This window comes from Planococcus citri, chromosome 4 (genome assembly GCF_950023065.1).
Source record: "Planococcus citri chromosome 4, ihPlaCitr1.1, whole genome shotgun sequence".
In the NCBI taxonomy this organism is placed as follows: Eukaryota; Metazoa; Arthropoda; class Insecta; order Hemiptera; family Pseudococcidae; genus Planococcus; species Planococcus citri.
The window spans coordinates 64,459,099-64,474,336 of NC_088680.1; the positions used below are offsets into that span (position 1 = coordinate 64,459,099).

General features: G+C 33.6%; 1 protein-coding gene across 1 annotated transcript in view; it reads right to left on the reverse strand.

Moving 5' to 3' along the window:
* Positions 1-297: 297 nt before the first annotated feature.
* The window catches only part of LOC135845226 (regulator of G-protein signaling 7-binding protein-like), a 40,783-nt gene continuing 25,842 nt past the window's right edge, over positions 298-15,238 (reverse strand). Inside the window, exons 4-6 of the mRNA XM_065363690.1 lie at positions 12,259-12,395; positions 11,988-12,164; positions 298-11,879 (exon numbers count right to left, since the gene is read on the reverse strand). Of these exons, the coding sequence (XP_065219762.1) occupies positions 11,758-11,879; positions 11,988-12,164; positions 12,259-12,395 (436 nt within the window). The 3' untranslated portion in view covers positions 298-11,757. The remainder of the gene's footprint in view (positions 11,880-11,987; positions 12,165-12,258; positions 12,396-15,238) is intronic.

The window sequence follows — 15,238 nt, forward strand, 5'->3', positions numbered from 1 at the left end:
TCATTTTTTTTTTTTTTTTTTTTTTTTTAGTGTGAGTAGCTCACTATTGCTATTTTTGGTTTGAAAAATGAAAACATTTTTACTCTTGGCTCGGATGTTCTCTTGAGGAATGGGCCATTTTTATTTTTATTTTATTTTATTTATTGGGTCAGCCCTGAGATGACTGTAAAATTTAAAATCTACTTACCTACTTTCCCATTCACTGAATAGGTAGTTCTTGCCTCAAAATCTTGATCACATTCAAATCCCTCAAAGTATGTACCTACACAAATCAGTGAAAATAATGGAAACTAGACATTGATCATTTTTCATGTTTTAAATTTTTATTTTTACTTATACGAATATTATTGTATGTATACAAATGAATAAACGAAACAAGAATATAAGAAAAACGTAATTGCATATTTAAATTGGTGTCAGATGTCGTTTTTTGGTCCCTGTACACGCTGAGATTTTCAACATAACACAATACAACATAACATAACGTAACATAACATAACAAAACAACAAAACAAAACATACAAGTAACTTACACTTGTACTTATGTGAGCTACAAGTATGTACCTATATAATGCATACTCGTCTAATGCGTACAGCAGCTTACAAATTAGGTAATTTCAACTATGCAATGCGAAAGTATTGACTCGAGTAACCTACACTCCTAAAGTGAGTACGTAGAAGTAATTTCTGGCACACGTATAAGTAATAATACATTTTATCTACGTGTATAATTGCAATACGTAGAAACGCATTCGAAACCCCGAGTTCTAAACTTGGGTGAGCACTCAATTTTTATGGGGCAAGTAAGTATGCACTTAAATAATTATTAGTTCACTGACAGCTGCAAAAAAAAAGTTTTGAATTCTAATCCCAAACAGTAGAGACAGAACTTGAAATGTTTTCTAGAATGAATAAACTCTATAGTAAAATTGTATGTGATAGAAAAAAGTATTTCGCCATTCAGCCCAGAAAAAATTGAAATGAAACCGTTATCTTTTTCTTCGGGAGCTTCCAGAGGAATTTTGGAAATTTCAGTTTTTGAAAAAAGAATGCCTCAAACGTTGTTTAAATGAATTTTGGCACGCACAGATGCCCCTCCAGTCATCTCAAAATGTCGAAAATAAAGCATAAACTAAATTTCAAATTTAATTGGGTAGGTAAAATTTTGTAGAAATTTTGATTTTAAAAATTTTTTAGAGGCTCGACCTAAGCTCCTCAAAATGGCTCGAAACTGTTTCCAATCAATTTTCCAGGTCAAAAATAGACTACCACTAAATTTTCAGTATTCTGGCTGAATTGGGTAAAATTTGGATTTTTCAGTTTTTTGGCCCTTTGGACCCTTGATTTTCAAACATAGCCCAAAACTCCAAAAAATGAACTTTGAGACCTACAATATTGGCCAGAAGTGCCCCATCTAAAATTAGATTTTTTTACTGAAAAATGATTTTTGAGTTACAATCAACCTATCCAGCTTTACCTGTTGTTCAGAAATTTTTGACACGTAAGGTGGTGATTAAAATAAGACTAGAATTAAGTACAGTTTTCTAAACTGAAAATATGATTTCATTTTATAGCTTTTTTGTCTACCTATCCCTGATTAAATTCAGACTCCCCCTCTCGGCTTCCTTGAATTGGCGATCAGAATATGATCAGACTAGATCAGATCACATCAGATTAGAGCAAATCAGATCAGATTAGAGCAAATCAGATCAGATAGATCATATCAGATCAGATCAAATTAGATCAGATCAAATTAGATCAGATCAGAACAAATCAGACCTGATCGCATCAGATCAGATTAAATCGAACCAGAACAGATCAGATCAGATCAAATCAGATCCATCATATCAGATCAAATCAGACCAGATCATATCGCATCAGGTCAGATTATATAATATCAGATCAGATAACATCTGATAAGATAAGATCAGATCACATCAGGTCACATCAGATCGCATCAAATCAGATCAAATTGCCTCAGATAAGATTGTATATTATCAGATCATATTACATCAGATAAGATCAGAACAGATCACATCAGATTAGGTACCTACATCGGATAATATAATATTGCATCAGATCAGATTAGATTATATAATATTGCATCAGACCAGATCATATCGCATCAGATCAGATTATATAATATCAGATCAGATTACATCAGATAAGATAAGATCAGATCAGATCAGATCGCATCAGATCAGTTCAGATCGCATCAGATCAGATCAGATTATATATCATCAGATCTTACTACATCGAATAATATCAGAACAGATCACATCAGTTAGGTACATCAGATTATATAATATTGCATCAGACTGATCAGATCAGATCGCATCAGATCAGCTCATATTACATCTTACATTAGATAAGATCAGAACAGAACAGATCAAATCAGATCAAATTAGAATGGATCAGATCGGATTGCATCAGATAAGATATGATAAGATCAGAACATGACCGACCAGGTAAGATCAGATCCACTTGTTCATTGGATTAGATTTGTTCCGGCCTGATCAGATGATGAAATGTGATCAAATCTGATTACATTTGATCAGCTCATATTCAACCAATTTGAAAAATCGGTTTAGATTTGTTGGATTATTTTTAATCATAATATGATCAGATCAGATCAGATCAGATCAGATCAGATTACATCAGATAAGATCAGATCAGAACAGATCAGATGAAATCGCATCAAATCAGATTATATATTATCAGATCATATTACATCAGATAGGATCAGAACAGATCAGATCACATCGCATTACATCAGATAAGATATGGTAATAACAGATCAGATCAGATCAGCTTTGTATGTTCATTGGATTAGATTTCTTCAGGCCTAATCTGATGATGAAATGTGATCATATCTGATTAAATCTGACCAGCTCACATTCTCATTCTACCAATTTGATAAATTTGATTAGATTTGTTGGATTACATCTGATCAGAATATGATCAGATCAGATCAGACCAGACTATGATCAGATCAGATCAGAATATGATCAGATCAGATCAGACTATGGTCAGATCGGATCAGACTATGGTCAGATCGGATCAGACTATGGTCAGATCGGATCAGACTATGGTCAGATAGGATCAGACTATGGTCAGATCGGATTAGACTATGGTCAGATCGGATCAGACTATGGTCAGATCGGATCAGAATATGATCAGATCAGTTCAGAATATGATCAGATCAGAATGTGATCAGATCAGACCAGACTATGATCGGATAAGATCAGAATTTGATCAGATCAGATCAGAATTTGATCAGATCAGATCAGACTACGATCAGATTATGATCAGATCAGATCAGATCAGATCAGACTATGGTCAGATCAGATCAGAATATGATCAGATCAGATCAACATCAATACGTTCATTCGATCCAATTTGATGTGATCAGATTTAATGAAATAAGAGAGTTGTGATTGGATTACAGATCTGTTCTAATCCAATATTATAAAAAAATGTGATCTGATCATATCTGAGCTGATCTGAGCAGATCACGTTTGACCAGTTTGATATAATCTCCACCAAATATGATAATCAGATCAGATCAGATCAGATCCGCACAATCCATCGGGTCTGATCTGATCTGATTAATTGTAATCAGATAAGAAAGTTCTGACATCATCGGATCTGTTCAGACCCGATCAGATGAGAAAATGTGATCAGATCTGATTAAGTGTGATCAGGTCACAGTTGACTAATTTGATCAAATCTTATTAGATTTGTTGGATTATATCAAATCACAATATGATCGGATCAGATCAGATCCACACATTCATCGTGATCAGATCCAATTGGATGCGATTGATCAGATCAACTGAAACCTGACCAGATATCGATCTGATTCAATCATTTTTCTCGAGCATGTGCTTGCTTATCTGAGCACCCAGTAGAAAGTGATGATATTTTCTGATCAGAACAGACCAGATCTGAGTAGGTATTCCCTGGATCTGGTTCAATCTGACCAGATTTAATCAGCCAAGTTAGCCAAGTGTTAGATCTGTTTGGATCTGATCAGATACAGTTTTTTTTTTTCAAATGCACATCTAAAACCACAATATCTACCCAAAAGAAAGTGATCAGATCAGTTCAGACTTTAGATGCGATCAAAAGGTTTAAATAACCGTTTGATCAGATCTTTTGAATTTCTTCAAGGTAAGTTTCCATTCCAATAATTTTTTTGTTCAGATAAGCGGATACCAAATCAAATCTGCTCAGACACGAATTACGATCAATTTCTTGATCTGATCAGATTCAATCCCCCCCTTGCTGAGTAATCAAATTAAAGCTTTTTGACCTTAGAAAGCTGTGCTCCTCCGCCCTATACTCATAAATTAAACAAATTCAATTGCACCGTTTCCACTAAAAATTATACCTCAACCAATAATTTACATCGAATAGGTCACTAACATAATTGACATGTCACCTCAACTATTTATATAAATTTTCTAACGAGTACTTTTTCAGCTCTCGCTGCCACTACTGCTTCGCTAGGCACTTATTAGCCATTGAAATTAAGAAAAGAGTGAGAGTGCAGGCCTGCAGGCAAACGCAGTGGTTAGTATTGTTTTTAAAGACTGGACCAGGAAAGCAATTAGACAATTCTCTCTTTTTAGGTAAACAAAATTGACTTTCAAGTTGAAAAAATTATTACCAACAGTTGAATTTTTTTTTCAATTTAGTTTTAAAAATTCATGGTTTGCCCCTCACTCCTTATAATAATTTTTCTTCGATCTAATTCCTATCGGAATTATCTACATAAGACTTATCTATAGGTAAATGAGCTTCCCAAAAATGGGCAATATTTCAATGTATGCAACGCATTATACTCTTTTTGAAATTATACAAACTACATTATTCCTATTGTACTATTGTAAATCAATGTGCACTATTCTTTTCGTGCATTAAACTGATTCGTATACCTAATACCTATACCTAATGCTTACTCGCCTATCTATAGCACCAGTGATGGGCGCTTTAGGTTTTTTTTTTGGCCATTCGTTCCACTTGAATAACTTTTATTACCAATTTCGTTCTTTACTTCGTTGAAAAAACAATGTTGGAAAACCTCGCCTTGATTTAGGACCTTGTAAAAGTACATAGTATAGGTAACCAAGTGTTGTAGACCTCGAGTAGGTATTATACGTGTAAAGAAACTTTTGGCAAAAAAAAAATTAGGGGAAAGGTTCGATTTATTCTCCCGCAAACTGTAAACCGTTCGCGAACACGTCCATCACTGTCTAAAAAGTACCTACTTAGGTACTTTTACCTATCGATAGGTACGTAAACAAAAAAATATATATATGAGGGGGAGAAAAGTACAATTAATATACACTTAAGAAATCTATGTAAAAAAAAACTTGAAATAAAAGAGGGGAAAAAAAGAACAAGAGAAAAGATACTACGTAATCTACATACAGTATAGTATATAAGTACAATAATCAAGTTTAATACGTTTATAAAAAAAAGACGTAAAACAAACAAAAAACAAAATAAACACGTTCATAGCCTCGTTAGCTCGTCTAATTGAGAATATAAGTAGGTAAGGCGAGGTAACCTATACCCATTTATACATTTTAAAGTTTTCTTTAACAATAGGTAAAAATAATTCCTAAACAAGAAAGGAAGATAACAACGATCACTTTTTTAACTATATAATGTAAATACAATACCTATATATTGCCTACACGTACGCCTAGACGCGCGTACAGTAATATAAAATCAAATTTGACTTACTTAACATACGAGTAATAAACACTGTAATTATACTGTACTTGAACGTGTATGGAACATGGCCGATTCGTCGCAATAAAAAAGGATATTAATTAATGGATAATGGATCTTGTAGGAGAGATATAACTCGAATTTTATATTCGCAAAAAGGTTAGGCACTTACAGAATTTAATTATCTTTAGTGTTCTGGAAGTAATTAAAATCCGAATAATTTATTGTTTGTAATAATTATTGTACTTATTGAATTTCTCGACAACTGTACTGGTATTTCGAGTACGAGTAAGAGAATGTAAAAAGGACATTTTTATTTGGGAATTAATTTTTCAACAAGATCCGCCTTTTATTTCAACGAATTTCGAGCCGATGAATTTTAGCTAGAAATTGTAATAAAAACGTTCAATGCCAAGTTTTTATAGATTTCGTTTTAAGAAGGTTCGAAATTTGATTACTGATGAAGGATTTTTCAAGTCGAAAAGTGTCGATATGAAGCTATAAATATATTGTAAATTGATGGGTAATCGAAACCTGCGATTATGTAGAACAGGAGTTAATTGACGAATTGACTATTTTTGAGAGCATTTCAATAATCCCATTCGTACATAATCGATTATTCTGGTCAACTGATCGAGTAAAAACTACAAAATTACCTATTTATTCTGCCAAAATTATACCTATACTGTGAGAAAACATATCGAATTTGGAAACAAGCTTTGCTCACGTTCTCCATCCATCTAAATTTCGCTTAAATTGAATTAAATTGTTAATTAAATTTCATTTAAAGATTGAGGGAAAAAACGATGAAATTTAATTTAATTTATCGTTACAGTATTAGAAACCCATTATAAAAAAATGATGTGAAATAAGTTGCCTACCCAGTTCGCCGTAAATACGAACAAGTGATGTAGAATAAATTGCCTACTCAGTTCGCCGTAAATACGAATTATTGTTTTTTAGCCTACGATATTCTGAATATAGACGGTAAAAACGTACTTTAACGAGGTCATTTGAGAGTCTGTGACGGTCCTTGCTTCCCCCTCTTGTCAACCCTCCCTTTCCGTGCATTTTTCATCCCTTTCAGTTTCCTCTTTTCTTCTTTCGAGTAATTTTTTCACAAACACTTTTTTTTGGCCTGAGGACTTGCAATTTTGTTCGGAATTTTTTTATGGGGTTCGCTGTCGGTGGATAGGGTTAGAAACTACCACAAACCATTTCGGGCCCCCTTCCCCCCTAGCTTCGTAAAAAGTGAAGGTCTCCATGCATCAATTTTTCTATTTTTTTCGTATCAATTTCAAAGCAAAAACCTGCAAAATGAATTCAGTTGAAGTTGGAGTATTTGAATTTTTTTTTGGGATTGCTGAATTTTTATCAAAGGACAAATCTGAGGGTTACCGATTAAAAATTTGGGAAAAAATTTCGTACCAATGTACATTTTTTTAAACTCGTATTTAGATCTGTCTGAGTTTCGTTCAAGAATCTCAGGTCAAGCCCCCCCCCCTTTCCAATTTTAAGGAAAATTTTGAAAAAAAAAATGAAAATATGTGGCATATCGTTTATTATGATTTTGTCAACACTGAGTTCGAATTTTGACTTAATTTTTTGATTTGGGCCCCCTGACCTCCGCAATGAATCCGCAAATTTGGAAAAAAATGACAAAGAGTGACTTATGGTTTGTTATCAGGGTTTTGGAAGTTTTGATTTCAAATTATTCTTTTGATACGAACCTCTCAAAAGTTAGACTAAGCTCAAAAATCTTTAAAAAATTGAAAAATTTGGAAGACTCATAATTGGCCAAGTTTTTGGGAGCGCTGACTTTGAATTTTGTCTCAATGTTTTGATACGAACACACTAAGCTCCAAAAAGTACAATCATGAATTTCAAAAAAAAAAAAAATGAAGAATTTGAGTGACCTACGAGTTATTGACTTTTTTGAAGTGCTTAATTTCAAATTTCAAGTCATTTATTCGATACAAGTCTCATAAGTTCGACCATTAGGATTACAAATCAATCCCCCTCTCCCCTCCAATGAAAATCGAGTGCCCCTGAGCTGCTGGATTTTTGGAGAGTTTAAACTTCAACTCCATTTTTTGATGTTTATTATGAGTCCACTAAATCCCATAAAAACTACCAAATTTAGAAGAAGAATCCGAATGGGTTCAATTTTATTTGGTTTGATCAGAATTTTGATCAGATTAGAACTGTCCAAACTTGGTCAGATTCAATAGGAGAGACCTGATTGTATCTGACTAGATCTGATAAGATTCGAATATTCCATAGATCCAATTTGTTCTGGTCATCAGAACGATTTGATTAAAAAAGATCTGTTGAGACTCGATCAGATCCAATAGGGAAACCTGATTGGATCTGATCACATCTGAAGAGATTTGATCAGACTTCATTGATCAGACTCAGACTATGTCAGATCTGATCAGATTCGAATATTCCATGTATCCAATAATTTTACCTAGTCAGATCGAAGTTCTGATCGGATTCGATTTATTCATACCGGGTCAGATCCGATAAAGACGTCCTGATTGGATCTGATCACATCAGTACAGATTTTATCAGATCATGTCAGATCAGATCAGATCAGATACATGATCAGATCCGATCAGATACACGATCCGATCAGATCAGATACATGATCCGATCAGATCAGAACATTCTATGGATCCAATTTCACTTACTCATATCGAGGTTTTGATCGGATTAGCTGATCAGATCCAATTAGGGAAACTTGATTGGACTTGAGAAGATTTGAACATATCCGATCATACATGAAAAATAAGACCAGAGACTAGATCAGATCCGGATGTTCTATGGATTTAATTTGACCTCGTCAGATCCAAGTTTTGATAGGATTTATTCTTAGGCTTGATCAGCTGAAATTGGGGGAATTTGATTAGATCTGATCATATCTGTACAGATTTTATCAGATCATGTCAGACCAGATCGGATCCTGATCAGATCAGAATATTCCATGGATCCAATTCCACTTAGTCAGATCGAGGTTTTGATCGGATTAGCTGATCAGATCCAATAAGGGAAACTTGATTGGGCTTTGAGATGATTTGAACCGATCCGATTATACCTGATTGATGAGACCAGCTCAGATCTGATTAGATCTAATCAAATCTGATCAGATTCAGATGTTCTATGGATTCAATTTGACCTTGTCAGATCCATGTTTTGATCTGATTTATTATTTTTAGACTTGATCAGCTGAAATTGGGGAAATTTGATCGGATCTGATCATGCCGGACCAGATCAGATCCTGATCAGATCAGAACATTCTATGGATCCAATTTCACTTATAGTCAGATCGAGGTTTTGATCGGATTAGCTGATCAGATCCAATAAGGGAAACTTGACTGTACTCTGAGATTTGAACAGATCCGATTATACCTGATTGATGAGACCAGCTCAGATCTGATCAGATCTGATCAATTCTGATCAGGTCCAGATGTTCTATGGATTAAATTTGACCTTGTCAGATCCATGTGTTGATCTGATTTATTATTTTTAGACTTGATCAGCTGAAATTGGGGAAATTTGATTGGATCTGATCATGCCAGACCAGATCAGATGCTGATCAGATCAGAACATTCCATGGATCCGATTTCACTTAGTCAGATCGTGGTTTCGATCGGATTAGCTGATCAGATCCAATAAGGGAAACTTGATTGGACTTGAGAAGATTTGAACAGATCCGATCATACCTGATTGATGAGACCAGACCAGATCTGATCATATCCGGATGTTCCATGGATTTAATTTGACCTCGTCAGATCCTAGATTTGATCAGATTTATTCTTTTTAGGCTTGATCAGCTTAAATTGGGGAAATTTGATTGGATCTGATCACATCAGTACAGATTTTATCAGATCATGTCGGACCAGATCGGATCCTGATCAGATCAGAATATTCCATGGATCCAATTTCACTTGGACAGATCGAGGTTTTAATCGGATTTTCTGATCAGATCCAATAAGGGAAACTTGATTGGACTTGAGAAGATTTGAACAGATCCGATCATTCCTGATTGATGAGACCAGATAAGACCACATCAGATCTGATCAGATCCGGATGTTTCATGGATTTAATTTGACCTCGTCAGATCCAAGTTTTGATCGGATTTATTATTTTTAGACTTGGCCAGCTGAAATTGAGGAGATTTGATTGGATCTGACCAGATATGAATAGATCTGATTGATCAGACCTGATCAGATCTCATCAGATCCGGATATTCCATGAATCGACTTTGACTTGGTCAGATGAAAGTTTTGATCGAATTCAGCATAATGTTCAGATTTGACCAGATGAAAGAGAGGAGATCCGATTGGACCTCATCAGATCTGAACAGATCTAATCATACGTGATTGATTTGATCAGATCCGTACATTCTTTGGCCCAATTAGATATGGCAATTTCTAATCAAATCAGAGAGTTTTAATCAGATTAGATCAGTTGAAGCCTGATCAGATTCAATTTCTTCTCCTTGAGGTTGTTTTTTAATGGCTTTTTAGAAGTACTGATTTCAAATTTCAACTCAATTTTTTTATTTGTGTCTTCTGATGATCACGATAATCCCAAACTTCAAAAAATGAATAAATACCCAATTCAAATACACGTTTTTTTATGTTTTTGAACTCAATTTTTTTATTTTAATCTACTGGAAGTCACACTGAGCTTCTGAATTTCGAAATAAAAATGAAATATTTGAGAAATCTGAGTTTTAATGAATCTTTTCGATCGCTGATTTCGAATTTCGAGTTATTTCTTGAATACGAGTTTTCAATAAAGCCTCACAATAAGCTCATAAAATTAAAAAAAAATTGAAAAATTTCATTTTTAAAAATTTTTTTGAAGAGCAAATGAAGAGTGATATTCCAAAACTCGCTTTGTCCATTTTTATCAAAGTTGGGTTTTCAGTGGTACCTGGTAGATGAAGTATTAACTCACATTCCTACATCATCAACCTACCAAAATGAGGTTTTAAACTCACCTAAATAGCCAATTCACTAAAACTTTAAAAAAAAATAATGTTCCAAAACGCGCTTTGTCCACTTTTATTGAAATTTTTTTCAGCAGTATTTAGTGGATGAAATGTATACCTACACTCCTACATCATAAATCCACCCAAATAAAGTGCTAAACTCGCCTAAAAAGCCAATTTACCCGTTTAAAGGGAAACTGTTTTTCCTCTCTCCTGAAAAGTTGTGAAAATGGACAAAGCGAGTTTTGGAATATCACTCTTCAAATGTCGATTTTTTTCTATGAATTTGAGCCTTTAAAGACCCACACCGACTCTCAAATGTACAAAAAAAAATTCGAAAATTCAAGTGACCTATGATTTTCTGGATTTTTAAAGGCGCTAATTAATTTCGAATTTCGACTTGTTTCTTCGATAGGAGACTCCTACGTTCCATAATAAGTCTCAAACTGGAAAAAATTAAATTTTGAGAAAATTCAATACTTTATCATGGTTTTAGAGTTGCAGATTGATGAAAATTATATCTTCATATTTCATTGAAAGAAAAGTTCTTCGAAGCATCTGTACAATACCAGTAGGTAGGTATGTAGGTAGGTATAGGTAAATGGCTCTAGGTACAGTATAAACAGCGTAATAAAATTAACTTACGTAAACGAGAGTAACTGTTACCACTACGAATTTACGTACTTATAACATTTGTAAAATATCTACGTAGGCTAAAAGTTATACTTAAACATACGATTTATAAAAAGTACCCTTTTTTACGTTTTTCTTTTTTTCGTTGGTTTTTTGTTTTTGTTTTTTTGTTTTTATCCCCTTCATCGGAATAAGTTTACGAATAAGTATAGTAAAGTTGAAGTATGTAAATGTAAAGTTCTACCTTCGCGTTTTGTGTATACGTAGTTTTGCTTTTCGTTTGTCGCACAGAACGTAAGTATAATGTAGCGATGGGATGTGGAATGGAAATGTCGAATCACTCGTATAGTCGTAGTCGTATGTATGTAGTTGCTCGTAAATCACAGATAGTTTGGTCGACAGAAGCAGCAAAATGATCCGACGTTATTGTATATCGAGTTTCGTCTTTTTTTGCGTGTCCATTTACTGGCGCCTTCTTCCAATACTAGGGCCGATCCTTTTTCTGAAAAAGAGAACGAAAATATTATAGATGGAGATATTCAGGGGATGACTTTTGAAAAATATTTTCTTATTTTGAAATAGGTAAATACAGAACGAAATGTGACATTACCAGCGTTCAAGTCTTGCTGCGGAAGAAATTCTTGTATTTCTTGTATAATTCTGGTCAACTCTTGGGAATCTTTGGCTATGCTGCAAATTTCTTCTTGATTGAAATCAGGAGCAATTTGTTTACATAGTAAAATTTGGCTTATCACATTGCCTATGTTGGATGGCCCGGCACGATTTTCTATCCGAAGAAAACGAAATGTTAACTTTAAACATCAAATTGAAATTTTCACAGGTTAGCAAAAGTAGGTACCTAAATAAATACGAGTACTTACCAAAATAACCGGACATATCCATTGGAATCAGCTGTACGAGTCGGCTACATTTTGCAAGCTCACGTAAAAATAATTGGCACATGAAAAATAAGAACACCAAATGCGGATGGTCCATCGGAATGCCTTCGGCTAGCGAGCTGTAAGAAATTCAACAAACGTTCAAGAATATTAATTTAAAATTGTTTTAAACAAGGCGAAAAATTAAAGAAAAAATAATATAGAAAATTAATGAGTACATTTTCAAGAAAACCCCTCCCTTGGTCCTCCAAATGGCGTTCGTCCCCTCTTGTATAAAGACACTGAAGTTGAAAAATATTTTAAAAGATGTAAAATTGTTGTCTGCAGGTACAAATTATTTGCAAATTTTTCATCTCTGAGCAGAATACTTCTAAACAGGGTTCTTTTCAGTCTTTTTTTGGGAGTACGCTAATTTTTGAAATTGTAAGTCCATAATTTTTTGTGTCCCCCTCCTCACCACAAACTACAAAAAAAAAATGATTTTCGCCTTACCTATCTGTTTAAAAAGTCCATTTTTTGTTCTAGAATTCCGAGTTTTTGACTAATTTGCTCATACGTATAAGGTAAGGTTCTGTTTTTACTTTTTTTTTCTGTCAAATTTGCCCAAGAGAGAAAGTGTCAGAAATAGTCAAACAGTCCTGTTCTTGCCAAGATTGCCCAAAAAAATCACTGCTTTCGCCAAAATTGTCAGAGAGAGAGACAATTTTCGTCGAGTTGACAAAAAGTTGTGGTGTTTTTTCATCAAATTTCTCAGGTAGTAATTTTTTGATAAAAGTAGTCAAATGGTCGTAAAACTTATCAGAAATTTTCACTTTTTTCCAAAACGTCCACAAAGCATTAATTTCTGCTTCGCATGCCTAAAAGGTCATTTTTTTTTGTTTCAAAGTATGTCCAACAAAAGTCCTGCTTCTTACAAAATTGCTTAAAAATTTTCTTTGTTTCGTCAAAATTTATTTTTCCCTTCAAATTCTTTAATTTTTTTCAGTTCTTATAGCAATTTTTCAATATTTTTGAAATTTTTTCAAGCATGCACTGCGTGTCCCCTGGAAACGCCATGTGCTTACAAACAATTCTTTTTTCAAAAAAACTCCCAAATGTATGATGTAGAGACCTCCAAAGTTGGAAAAAATCAAAAAATTGAACAAACTGGTATTTTTTTTTGTTTTTTAATTCAGCAATCTCACAGATTTCTTTTAAATGACTTTTCTTTTAGAAAAAAAAACACCTTAGGTACTTATTTGATGTTTCATTTTTATTATGTCAATATAGGCCATCAACCCTGAAAGTGATTGATTACTTAGTAAGTATTGAAATCAATCTCTTGATATCCCAAGAAAGAGTTTTGGCCAATTCAATTCATTCAGATACAACAAATCTTGATAATCAGAATATGTGACTTGAAATTATGAAATATAGGTATTATTTTTAGAAACTTAAGGAGGGGTGACTACAATTGTCTGATTAAAGACGAAAAGACAACAAGACAACAAAAAGATGACAAAAAGACAATGAGAAGACGAATTGACGACAAGAAGACTTTAAAGACAGAAAGATGACAAAAAGATGATGAAAAAACGACAAAAAGGTGAAAAGCCGACAAAAAGGTGAAAAGCCGACAAGAAGATGAAAAGACAATGAAAAGACAAAAAGACGACAAAAATATGAAAAGACAAAAAGACAAAAAAGCAACGAAAAGATGAGAAGACGACAAAAAGACAAGGAAAAGACAACAGAAAGACAACAAAAAGACAACAAAAAGATGAAAAGACAAGAAAAAGGAGAAAAGACGACAAAAAGGAGAAAAGACGACAAAAAGATGAAAAGACAAGAAAAAGGAGAAAAGACGACAAAAAGGAGAAAAGACAACGAGAAGATGCAAAGATGATGAAAAGACAAAAAGATGACAAAAAGGCAATGAGAAGACGAATTGACGACAAGAAGACTTTAAAGACAGAAAGATGACAAAAAGACGATGAAAAAACGACAAAAAGGTGAAAAGCCGACAAGAAGATGAAAAGACAATGAAAAGACAAAAAGACGACAAAAATATGAAAAGACAAAAAGACAAAAAAACAACAAAACGATGAGAAGACGACAAAAAGACAAGGAAAAGACGACAGAAAGACAACGAAAAGACGACAAAAATATGAAAAGACAAGAAAAAGGAGAAAAGATGACAAAAAGGAGAAAAGATGACAAGAGAACAAAAAGACAACAAAAAGGTGAAAAGACAACGAGAAGATGAAAAGACGATGAAAAGACAAAAAGATGACAAAAAGACAAAACATGACAAAAAGATGAAAAGACAAAAAGGCGACGAGAAGATGACAAAAAGACAACAAAAATATGACAAAAAGACAACAAAAATACGACAAAAAGATGAAAAGATGACAAAAAGGAGAAAACACAACAACAAGACAAAAAGATGATAAGAAGAAACAAAAAGATGACAAAAAGATGAAAGGACAACAAAAAGGTGAAAAGATGGCAAGAAGACGAGGAGATGACAAAAAGACAAAAAGACAACGAAAATACAAAAAGACGACAAAAAGATGAAAAGACAATGAAAAGACTACAAAAAGACAACAAAAACTACAAAAGCATGGCAAACAGACAAAAAGACAAAAAGATGAAAGACTGAAAGTTGGAAAGAGTGGGCGAACAAAATGAATGAATGAATGCATTAATTAATAAAAAAAACAACAGAAAAAACACTCACGCATTAAGCGTGAGAATACCGACTTTTCTCTAAATAAAAATATTTTACAAACGAATTGATTCGTTTTTTTTTTAAAACACTTGTACAGCAATTGATTTGTTTACAATCGAATAGAATCATTTACAAACGATCGGGGATTGAACAAATTGATTCATTTCTAGGTGAATCACTCGCGAACGAGTTAATCAATAGTTACTGAATCATTCGCGAACGAATTGATTCGTATAAGTGACTCGTTCGCGA